Source organism: Pantherophis guttatus, chromosome 1 (genome assembly GCF_059756535.1).
Source record: "Pantherophis guttatus breed Tessera chromosome 1, ASM5975653v1, whole genome shotgun sequence".
Taxonomy (NCBI): Eukaryota; Metazoa; Chordata; class Lepidosauria; order Squamata; family Colubridae; genus Pantherophis; species Pantherophis guttatus.
Genome location: NC_142063.1, coordinates 312,627,518 through 312,652,309, shown reverse-complemented (window position 1 = coordinate 312,652,309; position 24,792 = coordinate 312,627,518). Strand labels below are relative to the sequence as shown.

The 24,792-nt window shown below is 36.3% G+C and overlaps 1 protein-coding gene across 4 annotated transcripts in view; it reads left to right on the top strand.

The window, feature by feature from the left end:
• Positions 1 to 24,792, top strand: part of PSME4 (proteasome activator subunit 4) — a 101,461-nt gene that overhangs the window by 46,351 nt on the left and 30,318 nt on the right. For all 4 annotated transcript variants that reach the window (XM_087883289.1, XM_087883290.1, XM_034427379.3 and 1 more), the window contains 17 exons: positions 1,770 to 1,868; positions 2,148 to 2,217; positions 3,843 to 3,910; positions 5,638 to 5,853; positions 7,724 to 7,881; positions 10,508 to 10,603; positions 11,119 to 11,174; positions 15,625 to 15,681; positions 16,103 to 16,158; positions 16,245 to 16,343; positions 16,514 to 16,576; positions 16,675 to 16,770; positions 18,367 to 18,498; positions 20,143 to 20,352; positions 22,475 to 22,611; positions 22,941 to 22,994; positions 23,877 to 24,006. In XM_087883289.1, the coding sequence (XP_087739415.1) occupies positions 1,770 to 1,868; positions 2,148 to 2,217; positions 3,843 to 3,910; positions 5,638 to 5,853; positions 7,724 to 7,881; positions 10,508 to 10,603; positions 11,119 to 11,174; positions 15,625 to 15,681; positions 16,103 to 16,158; positions 16,245 to 16,343; positions 16,514 to 16,576; positions 16,675 to 16,770; positions 18,367 to 18,498; positions 20,143 to 20,352; positions 22,475 to 22,611; positions 22,941 to 22,994; positions 23,877 to 24,006 (1,797 nt within the window). The remainder of the gene's footprint in view (positions 1 to 1,769; positions 1,869 to 2,147; positions 2,218 to 3,842; positions 3,911 to 5,637; positions 5,854 to 7,723; positions 7,882 to 10,507; positions 10,604 to 11,118; positions 11,175 to 15,624; positions 15,682 to 16,102; positions 16,159 to 16,244; positions 16,344 to 16,513; positions 16,577 to 16,674; positions 16,771 to 18,366; positions 18,499 to 20,142; positions 20,353 to 22,474; positions 22,612 to 22,940; positions 22,995 to 23,876; positions 24,007 to 24,792) is intronic.

The following is a 24,792-nucleotide window of genomic DNA, read 5'->3' as shown; positions in this document are numbered from 1 at the left end:
AGCACTATAAAGCACTATGAAGCAGTATTTAAGTCTAAGTGATATTACTATTGTTTGACTATATCTTGGTTTCTAGATGGGCTTATGTACAACCAATCAATATCAATTCTTGCCAATGTACATACAATCCTCAATCCTTGGAACTCATCCAAGATATCATGATGAATGGTATCAAAAGCTGCTGAGACATCTAGCAGAATTAGGTTGAACCTGGATAACCTCATAAGTCTGTCATTTCTTTTGGATTTTCCCAGCCTGTATCTAGTGTTCAATTCTAAATAAATATAAGTGATTTTATCCCTCAGGTGTTTTGCAAATTTATGTTAATAACCTCATCATTGATCTTCCACCTCATTCTTCCCCACAAGGACACCTTAAATAAAGTTGACTATCCACAGATAAATGTGGAATAGTATTGGCATTGTATTGCTCTTATCTTATTTGGTCATATTTATACTTCATTGCCAGTATTGTTCCAGGTGTTTCTTTTGCTTTTTTAATATATTAAAGAGTACCTTCTGATCACCAGATAAGAAGAAGCCACCAAGGTACCATCATGACGAAGAGTTGAAGCCACCTCCTTATTCTAAAGATTGATTAGTGTCATGACAAATTTGATTATGATAAGGGACTGATGCTAATGCCCCTTACCCTCAGATCATATTTATTTATTTATTTATTTATTTATTTATTTATTTATTTATTTATTATCAAATTTATAGACCGCCCTTCTCCCGAAGGACTCAGGGCGGTGTACAGCCAGAGTAAAAAACATAGATACAAACATTAAAAACAATTTAAAAAGATATATATAGGTTTGGCCCCAAAGTTAAAAAACAATAACAAAACATATTAAAAGCATTTAAAAAGCATTAAGCCAGCCCGGCTTGCTGAAAAAGGAAGGTCTTCAGGGCACGGCGGAAGGCACCGAGGTCTTAAATTCTTCGTATCTCGGGGGGCAGTTGATTCCAGAGGGCAGGTGCCCCCACAGAGAAGGCCCTCCCCCTGGGGACCACCAGTCTACATTGCTTGGCCGATGGCACCCTGAGGAGGCCCTCTCTGTGGGAGCGCACCGGTCGGTGGGAGGTCGTTGGTGGCAGCAGACGGTTTTGAAGGTATCCAGGTCCTATGCCATGGAGCGCTTTAAAGGTGATAACCAACACCTTGAAGCGCACCCGGAAGACCACTGGGAGCCAGTGCAGCTCACGCAATTGTTCCAAGAGAAAAACGAGCTACCACATGACCTTGTAGTCTGCTAGGCCCATTATGACCTGGACTTGGTGACTCCTCCAGTAAACATGCAGGTTGAAGTCCCTCTGTATCATGACAAAATCTATCATCAATTCAGTGGTCAGATTCAGCAGGTACGGCATAGACACGACTGTGCCTATGTGCAACAGAGAGGACAGTACAATAGTAGCCATCTCAACTTGTCCCTCAAGCTCATCCTCACAATGATTCTCAGCATAGAATTTCCTGTGTCTCAGAATGGTACTTCCTGGTGCCTTGGGTATGACTCATAGAATTCATGCCAAAAAAGTTTACCTATCGCTGGTTTAAAAATGTTTAAATGCTGACTTTTCTGACACGTTTTCCTTGTGATAGTCATGCATAAACCTAACATGGAAACAATGTAATTCTCGGTATTGATGAATCTTAGTTTAATGTCATAATTTATATCCTTTAAATCAGGATTCATAATTTGTCCATGGCACAATATTTCTGGTTTGGTTATTGCATACATTTTCTTTCTTTTTGTTTTTGTGTAGGTTGCCTTGGACAAGGTTTTCAATTTTGCTGTCTCAAATATTTTTGAGACAAGAGTGGCTGGTCGAATGGTGGCTGATATGTGCCGAGCTGCAGTGAAAGTAAGACTTTATTTTTCTTCTTCTCTTCCTTCTTCTCAGTTAAGATATAACAATAACTTCTCTGTTTTGTTGACACTAGAATGTTTTGCCAGTTCATTAACTCTCTCTGTCTCCCACACAGACTTTAGATAGAATATTCTCTATCTAGTTCTTAGTGCTTTTTCCTTTGTAGAATCAAGGCCATTCAGTAGAAAATATATGTTTTATATCTTTGCTGTGGAATGCTCATTATTTTGTCAAAGTATCTTAATGTAACATTGGTTCTGTCTGATATTTCAGTGCTGTCCAGAGAAGTCTTTGAAGCTTTTTGTACCCCATTGCTGCAGTGTTATAACACATCTCACTCTCAGTAAGTTTCAATGATCTAATGTTGTAACCTGTTTATATATGTAAGTGTATATTGCCTGTTGAAAATTTGAAATATTTTATTTGTAGTTATGTGCAAAAAGTTCTGCTCTGGAGAAGGAATATTTTGGGGGATTCTAGAATTTACTGCTCTTTCTCCAGACCGTACCTATCCAGCTATTCTACCAAAGCCCAGATTTTTTTGGAAGGAAATATCTAGAACTGGAAGTAGCTTTTTAACATTCTGAGCATGTTCTTCCAATAGCTAGAGACAATATATACAATATTCTGCTATATTCTATACAGTAATTTTATTCTCAAGAGATGGAGACTAATTGAAAACTACCAAGTAAACTTCCATTGCTCAATATGTATTTGTACAGGGTCTTATTTTACCATACTAACTACTATACCACAGTAACTTTGATGGGTTAGGATAAGAGAAGAGATTGGCACAGGATCATTCAGTTATTAATTCAATGATTCAGTCTCACTAATCCAATTTTCATTGCTATATTACATTAATGTAATACATCAGTAGAATAGACAAGATACACTAACTGAAGGCACAAAGTACATCCATGTCTCTAATATTCAAGAGAATGTTAGAGAATATATTTAAGTGCTGAATGCTGATTTTGAAATAACAATAGGTAGGCCCAAAGCTGGTAGGCTTCCTTTAGTAGAAACTTGAAGCAGTGTATTTATATGAGGAAATTCTGGCTGTTGTACTGTTTTTGCCTTAAACAGTTTATTTATTTATTTAATTTATTTATTAACAATTGGAATCATTTACTGCAAGAAATTAATGGGTAAAATAGCCGTTATTTTCTGATTTAAAATTTTCTTCTCTATCATGACCCATGTTGGAAAAGTACAGGAGACATCCTAAGATCCATCTGGGGGACTGAAATATATCTATATATATTATTTGAAAGATAATGTGCAATATAAAATAATAAGCTATTCACATGTTTATTACTTGTAACAATTGCAAAATGTTCACTTCACATATGAATTTGAAGGGCTAATCTGCTTGTGTGAATGGCACAAAGATATCTGCAAACATGTATAAGCAACCATGTTTCTCACTTAAGCTTCTTGTATGTCTTTTGCTTAAATAATAAGATTTCTCAGAAATCAAAATTGGAAACAATTGAAGGCAGACAAGGAGGCTTAGATATTGAAGAACTTTTAATTCGTTTTTTTGAGAATATGCTAATTTGGGAAGGGAAACATTGTGACATACTTCTGAATGATGACTTGATTGAAATTTCTCATAGAATTATTAGGCAGCCAATTATATAAGACAACATTCAGACTACTTTGTAGAGGTAACATGCTTAATTTTTATCCAGAAAATGAGTGTAAATAATGTAGATATAGGTATAAGAAACAATTAAAACAGAGATATTTTATGTATTTGTCATCCTATAACAGAAGACTCATATGAACATATGTCTTTATATATTTATATATATTTTCCATTTTCTAGTTGAATCATAAAAACATTTCATAGCATAGCTTGCATCATGAGTAATCTAAACAAGAATCTTCAGAACTGTGAATGTTATTATCTGTACATGCTGCATCATAGTAACATTGAGGTATAATATATTTCATATTTAGATGATGATGCGTTACATGATGAAGAATTAGATAAAGAACTCCTCTGGAATCTTCAACTTTTATCAGAGGTATTTATGAGAAATTCTAGCTTTAATTTTCAATATATTTGATACATGTTTTAGTTTCAATATATGAAATAACAAACAGAAATTTCCTTATGAGGGAGGAACATATTTAAGGCCCAAACTACCAGTATTTAACTAGACTTGTGTGCTAGATTGAATCACCTATAAAGCTCCTATAGAGAAGAACAGTGAGTTTTAAATCTGATTTGAGAGAGGAAATATAATAGCTTGAAGTTCTAAAACTATTAGTGAAAAATAGTAGTATTGTTTTCAAGTGTTATGTGTGTCCCTACTTAGGAATTAATTCATAGAACTATAATGTTGGAATGGATCTTAGAGTTCTTCAAGTCCAATCCTTTCCAGACATGATTCCTGATATCATCCAAGACAAATACCCAATCTTTGCTTGAAAATCTCCAATGATAAAGCATCCATGACTTTAGGAGACATGCTGTGCCACTCCACTGTTTAATAGCTTTAATGTTGAGGTAATTCCTCTCTCTCTATTTCCATTTTGGATTTTACTAAAGTCTATATTTTTTGTTTTTTGTCCTGCACTTAGGAGTTATGGAAAATAAATCCATACCCTCTTCCCTGAAAATAGTCCTTTAAGTATTGGAAGAGTATTCTCAACTCCCTCTCTTATTTGGCTAGACACAGTTTCTTTAACTGTTTTTCATGCATTCAAGCCTTTTGTCATCTTTGCTGATTTTCTTTCCACTCTTTCTTTTTGATCTTCATTTCTCTTCTGACTCCCCCTGCCCACCCCCCCCCCCCAGCAGTTTGGCGTCTGACAGGTTAGGATACTTCAGCCATTTCCCTGTTTCTCAACACTATCTTGCCATCTTCTGTGACCAGTGGATTCTGCTTCCTTGACTTTCCTTTGCTCTGAACATATTCAAAGAACAGTTTTCATTATTTTTGGCATTCAATGCCAGCCTGAGCATATTCTGAGTCTTCCTAACATTATCCTTATTAATATGGACTGTTCCCTGATGCTCTGTTTTTGTTGTACATTCCCTTCCATTCTTCAAACTTAAGCTATATTTCTCAGCTTATTAGCTCTTTATATAGCCACACTGGTTTCCTCAGGTGCCTACTATTTTTTTCTTTCTCTTTGTTAGGTAGATTGAGCTTGGGCCTTAGTATTTCCTAACCCTCCCTTCTTAGTTCCTAATACTCCACAGAGCTTTCAGTATTGCAACATACTGAGAAAATGTAGAACCCTCTGTTTAAATAGTTTTTATAGACAGCCTTTTATTTTCCATTTTGTTTCCTTTAGTCAATAATGGCATGTGTCACTCATTTGCTGTTCAGTTATTGGTAGTCCTCGTTCAGCAACCACAGATGGGATTAGCAACTCTTGTCACTAGGTGTTGCTGTTGTTAAACATCATGTAATCATGACTTGTGAATTTACGACTGACTTTTTGATTGACTCTGTGGTTGGAAGCCAGCTGTGAAGCTGGCAAATGATGGTCATGTGCCTCCTGGATGTTGCAGTGGTCATAAATGCTGCTAGTTGTGATGTGCCCAAATTCTGATCACATGAATGCAGGGAGGCTGCAACAGTTGTAAGTGTGAGGAGTGGTCATAAAGTTAGTTTTTCAGAGCTATCCTAATTTCAAATAGCTATCCTAATTTCAAAAAAATAGATCAAATGTCTCTTCTGAACTATACATTCACATAAATTCTGTTTGTGTTTATTTCTGATATTTTGACTTTTGCTAGATCACTCGTGTGGATGGGAAGAAGTTGCTGCCATACAGGGAGCAGCTTTTGAAGATTCTGCAAAGAACCCTCCATTTAACCTGTAAGCAGGGTTACATTCTGTCTTGTAACCTACTGCACCATCTTCTTCGTTCTACTACACTTATCTACCCCACAGAATACTGCAGTGTGCCAGGTGGCTTTGACAAGCCTGTTTCTGAATACTTTCCTATCAAGGCAAGGATTTTAACTTACTTAGGACTAGAGAATTTGACTGCATTTTAAAAAATGAAAGTAATGAACAATTACTCTGTTGCATTTCCTTGAAGACTATTCTAGCTCAATAGCATGGAAAGTGTAAGTGAAAGATGCTATAAGACTAAAAATATGTAATGTTAATTTTATCAGTGTATTTTATTTTTTTATTTGGATGCTAGCACATACCATCTTGAAGGGATGGGTCATGAAAACCAAAATTAAATACATTGTAGTTAATAGTTAAACAACTGTAGACTAGCTTAAAATAACAGGAAATCATTAAGTCTATGTAACATTCCCTATTCTACTAAATAATAAAATTGAGATATTCTTTATTTCATAAACTAGATAGTATTTCTCCATTTTATTTTTAAAAAAACATTTTAACATATTACAGGATAAATTAGTCTATACAGTAAACCTGTTAATTCTGTAATATGACGAATGGCCTTGGTCAGGTACACAAATACGATTAAAGAATATGATGCTAAAGATATGTGCAATACATGTTATATTTTTATAATTTAAAATTAAAATACAAAAAAGCACGATGATATTAAGCATGTAATAAAAAGTAATTGTAGGGGAAGGAGTAGCAGAACCTGAGGACAGAGTTAAAAGAGGGAGGCACCAGCCTGGAATCTCAACATAGCCACACATGAACTAAGTCCATATTTTCTATGTGTGCAGATAATAACAATGCTAAGCAGCAAGACATAACTGAATAATTATAATGATATTTCAGACTGCTTAGAAAGGAACTTGAAAACTGAGTTTTACTTTATGTGTTGAAAACAAGTAACATATATTTTCCATACCTCCTTGTTATATTTATTTCTATCTTAAAATAGCAAATGATCAAGTAGTAACCTGATTATAGGCATGGCAGGGATGAACATACACTGAAGGAAACTGTTTTCAATGGGAGGAATTCAGTAGATACCATCAGAAAATACAATTTTAAAAATACAAATAATTCATACATCATAAAATGGATTTTGCCAAATATTACTGTTATGAAAGAATTAATATGCTAAATTTTACAGAATGTATCCTGAGCGTAAAGTAAACAAATCCTCAGAATACTGAAGAAATGGACATATTCTGTTTTTTGGAACAGATTGCCCGAGGCAGAAGAAAGTCCTAATTGAGGTTTCTACAGAAGAGAAGAACAGATTAGAAAACATGAACTTAAGATCTGTTGTTTGAATATCATTTTGGATAAACTCCTTGAAATTGGCACATGATATCATCTATCAAGTTTTATGGTTGCTATTTTGTGTGGCATACTTAAGAACTATGTTACTCTGATTACGGTTCCAAGCACAACTGAAAGTGCTGGTCTTGATCTTAAAAGCAGTGAGTGGAGTGTTCAATACATATTTCTCCACCCACTCCATCTGAGTTCATGTGCCTTCTTTTGCTTAATGAATTTGAAGAGGGTTTTCTAAGGAGGTCTTTCTGTCATGAAACACTTTCTGTCCTTTGTATAATTATATCATTGGAACTTCTCTAGCTTTACTTAAAAATGGTTTGATTTTATGAAATCATTTTTTTTGTTTTTTATATTATAATATTTGTGATTTAAGTTAAATTGGAAAAAAGGAATGTAATTTGTTTAACCCCCCCCATAAATTTAACTTTTTTTAAAAAAAGTAGTCTAACTGGTGACCTTAATAAGTTAGTTAATTGAATATTAATATTCTTTTAATTCATCTCTTGCCAAGTCAAGTGTTTAAAATCCTTTTGTCTGAAATAAGAAAATTATCCATTGTTAAATGTGGTGACTTATAATTATTTTCTAATTTTGCTAAAGGCAAAATGTACACCCTTGTGTTGTTTTTTACAGGACTGGGGTAAACCTGGTAATCTACAGAAACTTGATATTCAGTGGCATGTTCCTTCAGCTGAAGAAGTTGCTTTTTCTTTTGAATTGTTGGATACTTTTCTCCAGCCAGAGCTTGACAAACTGGAGCAATATTCAGATGGAAGTCTTGAAATGTCCAGGTTAGAAAGATTCATTACTGACTAAATTGTTTTTTCAATTTTAAGTAAATGAATTTAACTACTGTAAATTCCTGAATAAACTGATGAGATTTACTCAAGTAGAGGAATCAGGGATACATTACATATCTGTTTATTTATTTAGAATATTTGTATATAAAAATGCTTTGTCAGAAAAATTTGCTTTATTTCATGGTTTTATGTTTGTTTTCTGATATACTGTAGACGATACTCAATAATATGTAGCTAACAATAAGTCCACAACAGAGTAAACAAAAAGTTAAAACACGTATATTTGGTGTGAGCTGCTGAGACTCATTTTAATTGTGGTTGTATAGGAATATGTTTAATAATATAAATAATAGCTAATGTTAATAAGATAGTGTAGTTTTCAGTCAATTAATCCTTGATTAAGGTTATTTGTTCAGTGACTCTTCAAAAGTTACAGTGGAAACTTACAGCCAGTCCTTGGAAGTTGTGGCAATTGCAGCATCCCATGGTCACAAGATTATAATTTAGGCCCTTGGTAACTGGTTTGCAATTGCAAACATTGCAGCACCCCATAATCATGTGATTGGCATTTGTGACCTTATTGCTGGCTTCCCACAAGCAAAGTCAATGGGGAAACCATCAGGAAAGTGCAAATGGTGATCACATTGCACCTAATGACTTCACAGAATTTGCCTAGCAACCATAACTACAACTGCCAAAACTGATATTGTTAGTCAGCACAATGATTTAATGTTGCAGTTAATGATCATATTGCTTAGCAACAGAATTCCTGGGCCCAGTTACTATTGTTAACTAAGGACTACCTGTACTCTCAAAAGTTATTTTGAAGAGCTACATTTTTACAGCCTTCCAAAAACGTAGTAAAGAGATATGGTCCCAGTATTTAACGTAGTCTGTTCCTCAGGAAGTGGGAGAAAGTCTTCACTGAGAAGGTTCAACAGTAAGGTCCTTGCAAATAACATTTCCTCAGTAACATGACACTCAGCAAGGCTTGTTTCACTATACAGGTAGGGACAACCCAGAACAGGCAGTAACAGAATTATCTAGGTCTTGAACCATGAAAGGCTTTAAACCATGCAGGATTTAAAAGTGACAACCAATGTGAAACTATATCTGGAGGATAACTGGCAATCATTGCAGCTCCCATATACTGTAGGCATATCTCAGAATACTCCTATCCATGTTGCTACATGCTGAATCAGCTAAATCATTCAAATGGTCTTCAAAAGTTCTGAAGAAGTGGACAGGATTCTTTTTGAAGTTGTGCTGTGGATCCATGTCATTCTTGGTTGATGAAAACTTCTAGGAAGGTGCTAGGATTTGATTCAGGGTCCTATTAGATATATTCTTCACACACAAGTTGATCCCTACTGACTTGAAGTACATGATGCTATAGCTTCTCTTCAGAAAATTACTTCTTAATCCAGAAATTGTAGATAATTACTGACCAATCTTCCACCATCTTCCCTTTTGAGGGAAGTTTTTGGGAATGTGGTAGAGCATAGAACCTGGAAAAATATATTCCAGGTAATCCTCACATTACCAACAGTTTATTTAGTGACCATTTGAAGTTACAATGGCATTGAAAAAAGTGACTTATTTTTCACATGACCATTGCAACATCTCTATGGTCACATGATCAAAATTTAGACACTTGGCAACTGACACATATTTATGATGATAGTAGTATCAGGAGCAACGTGATCACCTTTTGCAACCTTCTGACAAGCAAAGTCAATTGGGAAGCTAGATTTACTTAACAACCGTGGTGCTTTAAGGGTGCTATTGTGTCTTATGTTCCTCCCTACCACCAGACACAGTCTTTTGTCCACTTGAATTTGACATTTACTGAAGCCATTGGATAAGGTCAGAAATGAACATATTGTAAGGTCAGAAACTGAGTATATATGGAAGTGCCTATTCCCAATTGTTTTTTGCCTTTCCAATTAGATATGATAGTGCATGGTCTCTCCATATCCCTTTTCTCAGCTAATGTCATCAGCAGGGATTATGGAAACAAACACTCTGAATTGCTACCCTTCTGCTGAAGAGCATTCGCCTGGAAATCTAAATTATTGTCAATTTGTTGCTTTTTAGTAAGGCCATTAAAACTTGCTACTCCAGGGATTGACAATTTATTATTGTTCCCCCCTGTGGCTTTGAAGTATTTCTCTAATGTTCCTAGTGTTTATGTAGGTGTACTTTAAATTTTATATTGTAATTTTTATTATTTTTAATCTTAGATGTCAGTTTTATCAAAATAACAGAGTTGGAAGGTACCTTCGAGATCTTCTAGTCCAACTCCTTGCTTAAGCAGGAAAAAAAAAATTTACACGATACTCAGAATTTCCAGAAGTAATAGCATATAATATAGATAGTCAAATCAATCCATCAAATAGGTTTGATTATTGAATAATAAATTGCTGACAAATGCATTATGTGACTATTCAATGATTTGACCTTTGAAATAGTGGCTTGCTTGAGCCTTCAGATAAAATAATTCAGCATGTCTGTTTAATAGGATTTTCTACTGTTGTGGAGGTCAGGTCTTAAAAGTTCTTTTGAGTGCTTTTTAGTAAAGTGAAAAATATTCCACCTATTTAACATTTACTTTCAGAGATGATGTTCAGCAATGTCTTACTATAGTACACAATTGCCTTATTGGATCAGGAAACATGCTGCCACCTCTGAAAGGAGAAAAAGTGGCTCACATGTAAGTAAAATTTGCTTTTTATATAGATGATAAATGGAATCCTTTAGATAAAAACATCAGAGATTGTTTTGTGCTTCACTTAGAAAGGATTCTTAAAATTACATTGAGAATTATTCATCTGATATTGTACATAATAAAAACATACCATAAATTAGATGATTTTTAAAAAACTTTCCAATACTTTCCAATGACCTTAAAATTCCCTGATGGTCCCACATCCAAATACTAAACAAATTCAGTCCTGCTTATGGTTTTAAAGCCCATACGTCACTTGTTGTTAGCACGTATATAGATGCAATCATAAGTACAACAGTAATCAAGAAGTTATACAGCTTCACTATTATTGAAATTCTGTCGTTTTCCTTCTAAATGTAAAAAAAAAATAGAAATTAAAAGATATAAAATTATAACTCTTAATCTTTAGAAATTGTAACAGTAATTGCTGTTTTACAAAATTAAATTCACTGCATCAAGAGTTCTGTTTAAAGAATATGTATGTATTGTACATCATGCAGGGTTCCAAGTCTAGTGTCATTGGAAGAGATCAAACTTTATACCGGTGTTAAATATGGTAAGTTAATGCCATTGCATTAATGGTGGAGGAAATTTTCTGTTACTTAATTCTTTTTTTTTTTCAGTTAAAGTTTATTTACATTTTTAAAAATACAATACTTTACATATATACATACAAGGTTATTGCAACTAACGTACACAAATCTGCGCCTATACCACTAATAAAATCCATTTCATTTCCCTCTCTTTTCTTTCACCCAATTATACCATAAATTCCACCATTTGTAATAATCAGAATCTTTTTGGTTCCTAAGTAATTTCGTTAACCGGTCTGCCTCTGCGCATTCTGTAATTTTACAAATCAATTTATTTTCTGTGGGTATTACTTCGTTTTTCCATTCTTGCGCGTATAGTATCCTAGCTGCAGTAGTGATGTGGAGGATCAAATACCATTTTTCCTTAGTTATTTTGTCTGGTTTCATTCCTAATAAAAAAATCTCTGGTTTCAGCTCTATATTATATCCTGTAATTTCCACCATCCAGTTCCGAACCTTGGACCAATATTTGCCTGTTTTGGGGCACGTCCACCATTGGTGGTAGTACGTTCCACAACCATTCCCACACTTCCAGCATGCCGGAGAAACTCCCGGGAACATTCTTGCGATTCTTGCTGGGGGGATATGCCAACGATAGACCATTTTATAAATATTTTCCTTGTAGGGGGTTGACAAAGTAAGTTTCATATTCCTATTCCATATCTCATCCCATTTATCCAGATTTGGAGAAAATCCGAGGTTCTTCCCCCAAGCAATCATAGTGTCCTTGATCACCTCCTTGCCAATCCATCGTGATACTAAAAACTTGTAGCACCTTGAAAGTAATTTCTTTTCAATTCTCAATAAGATTTTATCTAACTCCTATAGTGACCTATATATTCCCTCCTTTCTTTGGTCCCTTCTGACTCTCAATTGTATTTGGGCATACGCCCACCAGTCTACCTTTTTGCCCTGTTTTGTAAACTCCTCTCGGGTCTTCAATTCCCCTTGAGGGTCAAGCAAATCCTGGTAAGTCAATGGTATTTCCTTATTATATAGTGTCGCATGTGTTACTGCCTCTAATGGGGCAAACCAAATCGGAATCATTGAATAATGCCTGTTCCTAACTCTTTCCCAAGATTCTAATAATATCTCCGAAGGTAGTGTCTCTTAAACTGTCCACATTTCTTGTCCCTCTCCCTCCATAGAAAATGGTGCCAACCTTGACACAAATCATAACTCTCCAATGTAAGAGTCCTCTTCCTATTTAAAAGCATCCAGTCTCTGATCCAAGTTAAATTAGCCGCTTGGTAGTAAAACTCCCATTTCGGTAGACCAAATCCCCCTCTACATGGAGCCTCTTGGAGCATTTTAAGTTTTATCCGGGGCTGCTTCTTCTGCCACACAAATTTCCTCACATAACTATCTAGCAGTTTAAAAAAACCACTATCCAGTCTCGCGGGGGCAGTCTGAAATAAGTAGTTCCATTTCGGAAGTACGTGGGTTTTAATCGTAGCTATCCTACCAAGTAAGGAGAGTTGCAGGTGCTCCCACTTTTCTAGGTCTGTCTTTGTTTGGGCTAACAACTTTGTGTAATTATCTGCCATAATGGACGTATTTTTAGAAGACATCCAAATACCCAAGTATTTTATTCTTTTAGTCACTTGAAGGTCCAATTCTCTCTCCAATTCATTCCAACGATTTCGTGTCATATTCTTTATTATAATCTTCATCTTGTCTTTGTTGATTCGGAGACCTGCAACTCTACCATACTTCTCTATCTCCTGAAGCAACTTTTTATGTGATTCTAATGGATCCTCTACAATAAAAACCAAATCATCCGCGAATGCCTGAGTTTTATATTCTTCAGATCTCACCTTCAGCCCCTTTATTCCCTGATTCTTCCTAATTTCCCATAGCAGAGGTTCTAGTGTAAAGATAAATAGAAGTGGGGACAGTGGGCATCCTTGTCTTGTGCCTTTTCCAATTTCAATCCTACCCGTTTCTTCCCCATTAATTAAAGCTCTAGCTATTTGAGTTGAGTAGATCGATCTTATCGCCCATATATAATTATCTCCAAATTCCATTTTATCTAACAAGGCAAACAAAAATTTCCACCTAACCCTATCGAAGGCCTTCTGAGCATCTACAAAAATGAATGCTACTTCCTTATCCGAAAACATCTCCTAGTACTCCATTGCATCTATTATCGTCCTCACATTATCCCTTATTTGTCTATGTGGCAAGAACCCATTCTGGTCTCTATGTATATAGTGGTTTAAAAAACGTTTCATTCTCCCTGCTAAAATTGAAGTGAAGATCTTATAAATTTATTTAATTATTTTAATTTTTAATCATTGTTGTGTCTTATGTTTTTAAATTGGCTGTACACCGCCCTGAGTCCTTCGGGAGAAGGGCGGTATAGAAATAAAATTATTATTATTATTATTATTATTATTATTATTATTATTATTATTATTATTATTATTATTATTATTATTATTATTATTATTATTATCGGTATTCAAAAGGGATATAGGCCTGTAATTGTGGATCAGCGATGAATCTATTTCTGCCTTGGGAATCAAGGAAATATATGCCTCCGTCCAGGAATTTGGGATCCGACCCTCCACGATGATTCCATTAAAGACTTCAGTCATATATTGTCCCACTATATCAAGAGTTTCCTTATAGAATTCCATAGGAATCCCATCTGTTCCCGGAGTTTTCCCTAATTTCTGCCTCCCAATTGCTTCTTCCACCTCCTTTTCTGAAATTTCCCTGTTAAGTATTTGTCTTACCTCTTCCGGCACTTTTGGAAGATCCAGCCCCTCTATATATTTCTCCAACTCTTGGTCTGACCCTTCCTCACTCTTGTATAAATCCGTAAAGAACTTCTGTATGATTCCCTTCCCTTCCCCGTCAGTTACCCGTCTTCCATTCACATCCTTCAAACCACCTACTTTACTTATAGGTTAGCCATCTTCCTGGCTTGTTAGCATTTTCAAAATAACCTTGTTTGACCCACGTGCTGTTACTTAATTCATGACCTCACTGATCTCTTATTGAAAGAAAGAAAGTAACTAACTTCTTATTTATGTTTTTTTCTGTGAATCTTAAGAAAAAAATGATAATAATAATAATACTTTAATAATTTTGTTGAGTTTAATATTGCATGCTGCCAGACTCAACAACTCTGGGCAGCTAACAACCATCAATGATCACATTCATTATAATAACATCAATAAAAGCTAAAGATAAAATATGGAAAACATATACTGCATATGAGCTGGCCAAAGCAGGACATGAAAGCTTTTAATGTGAAGAAGTTCCTTATAATGTGCAGAGGTTGGACAGGGTCCTGTGAGTGTCAAGGCCCCTGCCCTGGACAAAACACAGAGCTTCTAGGGGTAGATCAGTAAAATGGCACCCAAAGATGAGCTCCTGAGAGAATGTCTGAGGCAGCAGCAGCAGCAGACATGGGAAAAAGATCAAGCAGAGGAAGTGCCATGGCAAGATAGTACTGTGCATGGCATGTACCACTGACATAGCTGAGGTGACATGCATTGGGAAATACTACCAGTGACTGAAAAGGGCTGACCTAAAAGACAACACTGTGGCAATGATCATGGCTGCACAAAAACAAGCACTAAGCACTGTATCTATAGAAGCAGGGGTCTATCATATTAAGCAGGACCCAAAGTGCAGACTATGCAGAGAGGCCTCAGAGAAAATACAACATGCAGGGCCAAGATATAAGACACAGAATACACTGAACAGCACAACCAAGTAGCTGGTATTGTGTACAGTAACATATGTAAAGTATATGGGCTAGACCCTGATGGGAGATTCCACAGAAAGTTGTGGAGAATAAGAAGGTTAGAATCCTGTGGCTCTTCCTAATCCAGGCAGCCAGGCAGATACTAGCCAGTCAACCAGACTTCACGGTCATAGGCAAGGACAGCAATAGAGATAGTTCTAGCAGTGCTCAGTGATTGCAACATCAGGATGAAAAATAATGAAAGTAGTAGTAGGACTTGAAGGAGGAATTAGAGGGGGTATGTAAAATAAAGGCCAAAGTATTCCCAGTGGTCGTAAGGAGCACTTGGAGTTATGACTCCAACAGAGTCATAAGAGTGACTCCAACAGATCCTAGGAATAACATCAGAGTTCTTTGTCCAGAGGAATGCAGGGATAAGAACAACTAAGTACTGTGCAGAATCCTCAAACTTATCTCTGAAATAAACAAGGATGTTTTATATACAAGCCTTATGGGTACATACATACAGCATGTTACGCATGCAATTACATATGTGTATGGTCCATGCAAATCTTTTCACAATTTAAACAGTTTTGCTGGAGAAAAATCTATTCCTTTGTTTTTATTTTTATGTTTCTGCCCCCTTTGACATGTCCTTGCGACACACTGTAATTTATAAACTTTATAGATAATGAATGGCCTTATTTGTTTAGATTTGTCGAAAGAGAATTACAGGGAAAGAATCTGCAAAGTAACAAGAAAACTCCTACGTAAGTGTGCTTTTAATTATTCCATTTGTTCTCATTTTCACTGAATTTGTACAGTAGTTCAAAAGACGTATAAAAACCCAGATAGTAAATCAAATATGAAGCAAAGTACTTTCTTCTTCAGTTTAAGTGAATGAAGGGTGTTTGGTTGTGATGTTTTGAGATTCATTAGTTTGTTTTGTTTAATGGATCAGGGTGGAATGTGGGGCAATGGATGGAGCTTCCTTTCATTTTTGGGTTGGGGGAACTACATTTTTTATGTGGTGGGTGAAAACTGAAGACTATCCTTTTTTTCCTACTAAAAACAGAAGGAAATTGTATTGTTGTTTCTTGTTAGCTTGCCATCAATATGTCAAGAGTGCTGTAACTATGAACAATTAGTTTATATTGCTTTGTTTAATTATTTTTTTCTTTATTGTAATAGACTTTGTACTTGACAACTCGGAGGATGATACTAAGTCTTTGTTCCTAATCATTAAGGTATAGTTGACATTTATAGTGTGATTTTTAAAACATTAAGTTGGATAGATGGCTTTTTCTGTATAACTCAAATTCTTGTTCTACAGATCATTGGGGACCTCTTACATTTCCAAGGTTCACATAAGCATGAGTTTGATTCACGGTGGAAAAGTTTTAACTTGGTGAAGAAATCAATGGAGAATAGGGTTAGTATTTCTATAAATAATTTATTTACACAATTAAGACTTTAAGGAATCTAGGGGGTGGAATCTAGGGGGAGTTAATGTTCATAATTAATGAAATTTTTAAAAAGGAATCACAGGTAGGACTGAATAAAGTTTTTCCATATATAAATAATTGATTTGCCTATTTGCAGCTTCAAGGCAAGAAACAGCATATTAGAGCACTGCTCATTGACAGAGTCATGTTACAGCATGAGGTAAATATACTATTGTATGTTGGCTGCCTCTGAATCTGTAGTATCTACAACTTTCATTTATAAAATTTAAAAAATTGAATTTATTCCTTTTTCTTTAGTTAAGAACACTCACTGTTGAAGGCTGTGAATATAAAAAAGTACATCAGAACTTGATCAGGGACCTTCTTCGTTTATCTACAAGTTCATATGGCCAGGTGAGCCATATGGCCTCTCTCATTTTATAGAAATATTAATGGCCGGAGTTTTGAAATAGATATTTGCAAGAAATGGAGTGCTATTCCGCAGTTCATTTGAAATTTCTGAGAACTCTTTCTGTGTCAGCTTTAATCTTTGGGATGTTATCCTGTACAGGTAATCCTTGATTTACAACAGTTCATTTAGAGACAGTTAAAAGTTATAGCGGCACTGAAAAAAGTGACTTATGACTGTTTTTCACACTTACGACCATTGCAGCATCCCCATGGTCACGTGATCAAAATTTGGATGCTTGGCAACTCAAGCATCCAAATTTTTGGATGCTTGAAATTTTTCATATTTTTGATGGTTACAGTGTCCCAGGGTCACCTTTTGCGACCTTCTTACAAGCGAAGTCAGTGGGGAAGCCTGATTCACTTCACAATTGTGTTAGTAACTTAACAGCTGCAGTGATTCACTTGACAAATGTAGCAAGATAGGTCGTAAAGTGAGAAAAAATTCACTTAACAAATGTTTCATTTAACAACATAAATTTTGGGCTCAATTGTGGTCTTGAGGACTACTTGTATGTTTTTATTTTGAGAGCTTGTTAACATTTCCTGAATAGCATTTGGTTATGCCATAGTGCCTCCATGTAATTACTTTGAGCCTACACAGCAGCTATTTCTAACTGCCACTTGGTGGGTGCATAGAGGGATTAATGGCAATAGCAATAGTACTTAGACTTATATACTGCCCCTTAGTGCTTTACAGCACTCTCTGAGCTGTTTACAATGTCAGCACATTGCCCCCAACAATCTGGGTCCTCATTTTATTGACCTCCAAAGGATGGAAGGCTGAGTCATCCTTGAGCCCTGCCAGAATCGAACTCCAGGCTGTGGGCATAGTTAACCTGCAATACTGCATTCTAACTACTGCGTCACTTATCTCTGTGGAGAAAAGACTATACTGAATTGAATAGTTCAGAAAAACTATGTGGGTAGAGAAGAGGACTGTGGACCAGCTAACACAGCTCTAATCTGTAGCAGCAAAACACATTTTTTAAAATTAATTTTTTACTCATCATTAGTGGGTTTCTACTCACAGAAGCAAGCCAATGAAATTCTTAAGGTCTGTCCAGATGATTTGCGATTCAGAGTTCCTCAAAATTGAATTCCATGCAGAATGTATTCCTTCTAATACTAAGAATCAGTCAAAAAAACAACCATGAAGCAGATGCAGAACAAGATTCTTAATTTTTTAACATATTTCACAAAAGTTGTTTCAATGTATATATATAATAAGAACTGATGAGGCCTTATAAGGCCGAAATAGATCTATCTTAGTCTCCCAATGGGCAGCAAAGGGTCTGCTGGCTGCCAGAAGGAAATAAAAAGCCCAGAAACTAGTGAATTATGATTTCATTGAACTAGGGCTGCATAATATCTTGGTTTACGTAGGTGGAACCTGGCAAGAGAGAAATAATAAGAAAATTATATATAATATATATGCTTTTTTAGATTATAAGACTGTTCAGAACCAATCACTATATAAAGTAAAGCTTATTTGTCCTCTGTTTAGCTTTTGTACGTATTTCTATGGTGTTTTTGTCCTAGGTCAGGAACAAAGCTCAACAAGCCTTCTTCACAGCCTTGGGGACTTACAACTTCTGTTGCAGAGACATCATTCCTTTGGTTTTGGAGTTTTTGAGGCCAGATGGGTACAGTGTCACCCAGCAACAATTTAAAGTAAGGAATTTATTAATTTTCTTTACAGCAGGTTCTGTCAGTGCCATTGATGGGGAGATGTAATCTCCAGCCATAGAGACTATTTTAGCCATCTTAGAGCGCCAGAATAAATTTGTAAAATTTGTTGTCAAAATGACTTGTTTTTAGTGTTGTAATGCCTCTCAAAATAAGAATGGAAAAGGAATCGGGAGGACTGTGGATGATAATCCCCCCCCCTTTCACTGTGTGAAAGAATGTTGCTGGAATCCAGCTGTTATGCGATCATGATTTTGGTGGCGTGATTTCAGGTTGCTTTTCAGACTTCAGGTGTAATAGGAATAACAAATTTTTTCTAGAGTCCCCATAGCACCCTTACCTCACAGTAGCTGTAGAAGAGGAAAAAGGTTTTAAAAAATTAAAGTCCTCCCCTTCCAATGATATCTGCAGTTATCTGTTTGGTCAGGAAGCATGTGACCACTGCTGATTCAGGACACGTTAACTTAAATAAATTGATAAAATGTAATTTTGAATGTTATATATTATGTAAATAACAGGAGGAGGAGGAGGAGGATTATATGAAAAGCAAATATTAGGATTAGTATATCTACGACTTGTTTCCTACTCAATTCTTCTGATGAGTTTTTTAAAGATTTTAAAAATATAAATTTTAATAACACTTTTGATACAGTATGGGTGATTGGATGATTTGTTATTATTGACATATTCACAGTTGAAACCTTGACTCTGAACAGCTTATGAAGCAAAAATAAGCTTTTTGATTTCAGTTACCATCGTGTTATTTGTTAATGTGATTGATATGGCATCCATCTTAACTCACTGAGTCTGGCAGACTAACAACATTTTAAATCATAATACTAATACATAAACCAGAATACATAAAATGACAACCATGGTGAAAAATCTCAATCTGCTGCAAATCAAACAAGCTGATCCCCATGCCTGGAAACACATTGTTATCTTCACAACATTCTGTGAGATCTTACAAAAGTGATCTTTTAAAAACTGGCAATATGTGAGGTTTTAGCAGTTAAAAGGAAACGTACTGTTTGAGAGAGAGAAGCAGCAGACACTGTTGCTGGAACTAATGAAAATTTTGGCACATTCAAGTATTGAAAATCCCTGTTCTAAAATACCATAAAATAGATCTGGTTTTATTGTTAGGTATTAAGTCAGTAGGATGACATGTTTGATTACTAACTAATGTAGTAACTGAAAAACACATTAGATTTTATATGTTTATTTTTTATTTCATAGTATGTTCTAACTTTTTGTATTACTTAGAGACTTGTAAATTTGAGAAATGTGAAAGTACTTCCCGCCTTTTCATTCTTTTATTTAAGAATAAAATGCAGTCCTATTAAAAAGCAATAAAGCTTAAACAAATATTTGCAACCTCTGTTTATAGTATTGTGGGAAACGGTTTTCTGATGGATTGATTTTAAGATATGGTTTGTGAAACCCTTAGGTTATGGACATCAGTAGCCAATCCTGAGTAGACTCTATCTACTGTAGAACCACTGTAGAAATCACTTGATTTTATGTTTCACAGACTTTTATTATAAACAAAGATATAATAGTCTACTGTAATTGGAGAAGAATTCCAGCTGTATGTCAATAATTCTGTCTAAAATTTCTTTTCCATAGGGTGCCTTGTATTGCCTTCTTGGAAATCATAGTGGAGTATGTCTGGCAAATCTTCATGATTGGGACTGCATTGTCCAAACTTGGCCTGCAATTGTCTCTTCTGGACTTAGCAAAGCAATGTCTCTGGAAAAGCCATCCATAGTTAGACTCTTTGATGACCTTGCAGAGAAAATCCATCGGCAGTATGAAACAATAGGACTGGATTTTACTGTAAGCATTAAATAATTACATCACTTACAATTGTTTAGGAATGGGGCTTGTTTACTTAGGGACCATGTGTCTCCTATTAGTATCTTATTATTTTGGGGCATGTGGAGCAAGATGGGGTTCCTCTTGCTGTCTTACCTGATTTCCAGCTCTGCGTTTAAATATTTTCAGGGAGGGCTAATTTTCAGGGGAGGCTTATTTTAGCACATGTGCTCTAAAGCCTGATTGGGCTTATTATCAGGGGATGTCTTATTTTCCAGGAAACAGGATATAATTTCCACATACTTGGAAATAATCTATTTGGTGATACTAATAGCAGTTATCTTTCATCGAGCTTTGTGGTGGCCTAAAGGTGGAGCTCTTGCCAGGAGGCTGTGAGTTCAATCCTAGGTAGTGGCAGATATTTCTCTCTCTCTGGGAGCAAAGAGAAGATATCTGCTGTGAGCTCCATGTAGACATCAAGAAGGGCATCCAGCCAGTAAATGTTCAGCTCCATTCAGTTGCACCGACTACACCCCGATGCAAGGGGTTACAGAGTTGTTAAAAGAAAAAAAAATAGCAGTTACCTTTCATAAATTATCTGCTCTGGCCTCATCCATCTTATACCCTTTCTGAATTACTATGTCATAGCTAAATACGGATGTGACAAAAAGTATTGATACCCCTCCAAAGGTAGTTCTCAACTTATGACCAGTCACTTAGCGACTGTTGGAAGTTGTGATGGAGCCCCCTAAAGGTACTTATAACCTGGTTCCAAAGTTCCGACAGCCACCCCCCACAGTTAGTAATTAAATTTTGGGCATTTTGCAACTGGCTATTTGCAGCATCTCATCATCGTATGACCACAATTTACAATGTTTCTTCCAGCTTTTCCTTCTAGTTTTTGGCAAAGCCCCCTCCCTCCCCCATAGCAAGCAATGGGTTTGCTTAACAACCACTCCCAAAAAGGTCATAAAATCAGTCCAGTTCCATCGGTGACCTGCTTTATGACTGATCTGTCCCCGTCCACATACACACACAAACACAGCCAGCCGAGGGTTAAGGAAACACTTTGGCACACACCCAGGTCTTTATCTCCAACTTGGCAGCGATATACACACCGTCTGCCAAGTGCATTTATTTCCACAAAACAGAAAGATAAGATACTTAGCATACAAAAGTCAAATCAGAATAATATTCCTCTCAGCAGTTTCCGGACGAGGCTTTAGTGACTATCCAAGGTTTACTTTTGTTCGTCACAAGGATCACTGGCCACCACCCTCTATTATATAGTCTCTGGGGTGTGGTCCAGTGACTCAGTTCTAATCCCTAGCACGCCTCCTGAGCTGCTGCAATCGTTTATCACGCCTTCGGAGGCGTGCGTCCAGGAATGATGTCTCTCCCTCGCTCTCATCCGAGCCATCTGTCTCCCTGCTAATCTCCTCTCCCTCGGCCGGCACCTGAGACAGTGCCAGAGGGGAGGGGCCTGGAGAGGGAGGCCTGGCTGACTCCTCTTCCTCATGCTCGGAGCTTTCTTCCTCCGATGGGACAGGCTCAGAGGGCGGGGCCACAACAATGACCATCACAACTTACAAATGTAATTGACAGGCTCCATTGTGGTCATACGTCTTGGACTGCCTATACTTTTTTCCAAAGAATCCCAATTTGCTGTGAAGTAAGTTGAAACCGGCACAAGTAAATGGCACCCACCATTTTGTATTACATAGTTCATAGTGTAAGCATTTTGCTTTGTTTATTTATATTTGCTTTTTTTTGTAAATAATAGAACAAATGAAAATGGCACGGATATAATTATAGATAACCCCTTAGCAGTTAAAATACATTAATTGGATTTTGGTGTTCTCTCAAAAAGACATTTTGCTTCAATTATATCATGGATGCCTTCACCCCCATAAACAATCACTCAGCAAATTGGGATAGGGAAAATGGAAGGGTACTGATACTTTTGACTGCGTCTGTGTTCTAGAATATTGAAAGTAAAAATAGTGAATACATAACTTTGGCATACTATTTTGTGATGCTTTTGAATTTTTGTAACAGTGTACATTTTGTAAATGTTGTATCATTCCCTGGGAATAATCACTTGTTGTATCAGAATCTTTCTTATGTCTCCTTACTTCTCCAGGTCCCAGAGACATGTATTGAAGTTGCAGTCCTCATGCAGAAGTCAGTGGGTCAAAATGGTGAATGTACCAGCCTTAGTTCAGAAGAGATTGAGCTGGGAATTCAGCGACAGAAAGAAAGGAATGCCGAGTCCTCTCAGTAAGTACAGACTCTTTTAACAATTTCATTTTTTCTGCGTGAAACCAAAGCCTGTGATTTGTAACAATAAGACTTTTTAAACTTTGATTCAGAGAGAATATCTGACTGTTGCCTTTTTGTCTAGTATGACTGTTAAAATGCAATGTGATTGTAAAACTCTTCAGACAAATGATGTTCGTTTGAAATGTTCCATATATAGTATTTTTAGAGAAGTTTCTCCTGTCTGCTGATTGCTATAAAGAATTGCATTCAATATGCAGTGGCCCATAGATGATATCCTGTCTTTTGCTGAGATATGTTAATACATAAATGTTCTTTTTCTTTTTCAGAAATTATGAAAATTTGGTAAATAAGCTTCTGGATTGTGTGAATCAAAGAAATCTGTAAGTATGAGAATATATCTTTCTCAAAATGTGGTTCATGTGCTTTTTTTTCTGGGCTGTGAGTTGGCAACCATTGAGAAATTGGTGTCATGTGACTGCAAGAAGCTTTCCAGGGATGAGATGACATCATTGGAAAGGAAAGGACCAATTTTGAAATGCTTTGTGGAGAAAGAATTTATCTATAACAAGAGTAGAAAGCACTTCAGAAACAAACCATGTTTATCTTTAAAACCTCAGCCATGCTCTGAAAAATAAGTTTTATTATACTGCTTATATTCTTTGCAAAATGGCTGAATTTCTGCAATATACATAGGGCCTGGTGGCTCAGCAGACTAAAAGCATTGTGATTAACACCAGCTGTCTGCAATTACTGTAAGTTCGAATCTCACCAGGCTCAAGGTTGACTCAGCCTTCCATCCTTTCTAAGGTAGGTAAAATGAGGACCCAGTTTGTGGGGGCAATAAGCTGACTTTGTATAAATATACAAAAATATGAAGGCTATTGCTTAACGCACTGTAAGCCGCCCTGAGTCTCCGGAGAAGGGCGTCATATAAATCAAATCAAATAAATAAAAAAATAAAAAAATATGGTTTTATGGTGGGGGAGATGGAGTCGTATTAAAGATGGACAAGAAAGTGATTTGACTCTGAAACCCCTGTTTCTTATGACCACTTTTGAGAACAAAAATAAAACAAAAAACATGGTGCTGCAAACATGGTGCCATTTTGTTGCTGAATGTCGGTGTTTATGGTACCACGCAGGCAGTGAGTTGCCCATCTCAGGATCATACAATATCCCATTCCCCACCCAGTTCAGTGAAAATTCAGTACTAGATTTAAGAGTTTATTTTGTATAATTGGGAATCCCTTTTCTTTCTTCCAGCCCTTGGAAGTTTGAGCACATTGGCATTGGTTTCCTCTCCCTACTTTTAAGGGATGACAGAGTGCTACCTGTAAGAGCCATAAATTTTTTTATGGAATGTCTCAATCATGATGTCTTGGTGGTTCGCAAGGTAAAATGTTAACTGGTTTAATTATAGTAAAAGTTGTTTGCAGATATTGATTCCATTATTCATTCTTTAGAGTGGACTAATATGTGCTTTCTTCACATGACAAACAAAGTATTTGTTTTTGATCTTATGAATGAGTTTCAGTGCTTCCAGAGTACCATTTTCTTTTTAGGTAGAGTTTGCTTGAGCTGTATAGACTTTTCCAGAGATGTGCAGGCTGACAGAGTTGCCAACTCATATAGGGAAAGTCTTCAATGAAATACCACCCGTTTTGCAAGCACAAATCATATTTGTCTACATAGCTTGAAGTCTTTGATAGACATTAGTTTTCCAGTCTTAGGCAAGGGATTTGTTTATTATCAGCTACTTAATTCTGAAGCTTTCTATATGAGCAGTGAATAGGCTTTACCACCAAGTTAAAAATCCTTCCTTAAAAGACCTTTAATCCATCTATTAATACTTAAGACAACTTTTTTACAACTTTTAACATATTGAGTTCCACATATTTAGAAATACTTTTAGGACTGTAAAGATCCCGATATAGTCAGTTGACTCCATCACTGACTATTGGGGGCAAATCTTTGGCCCCCACAGAAAGGGCTCGCAATCTGGGAGTCCTCCAGGATATGCAGCTGTCCTTGGAGGAACATCTGACGGTTGTAACCAGGGGGACCTTTTGTCAGGTTCGCCTGATTCGCCAGTTGCGGCCCTTTCTTGATCGGGATTCCCTGTGCACAGTCACTCACGCCCTCGTCACCTCTCACCTTGACTACTGCAATGCTCTCTACA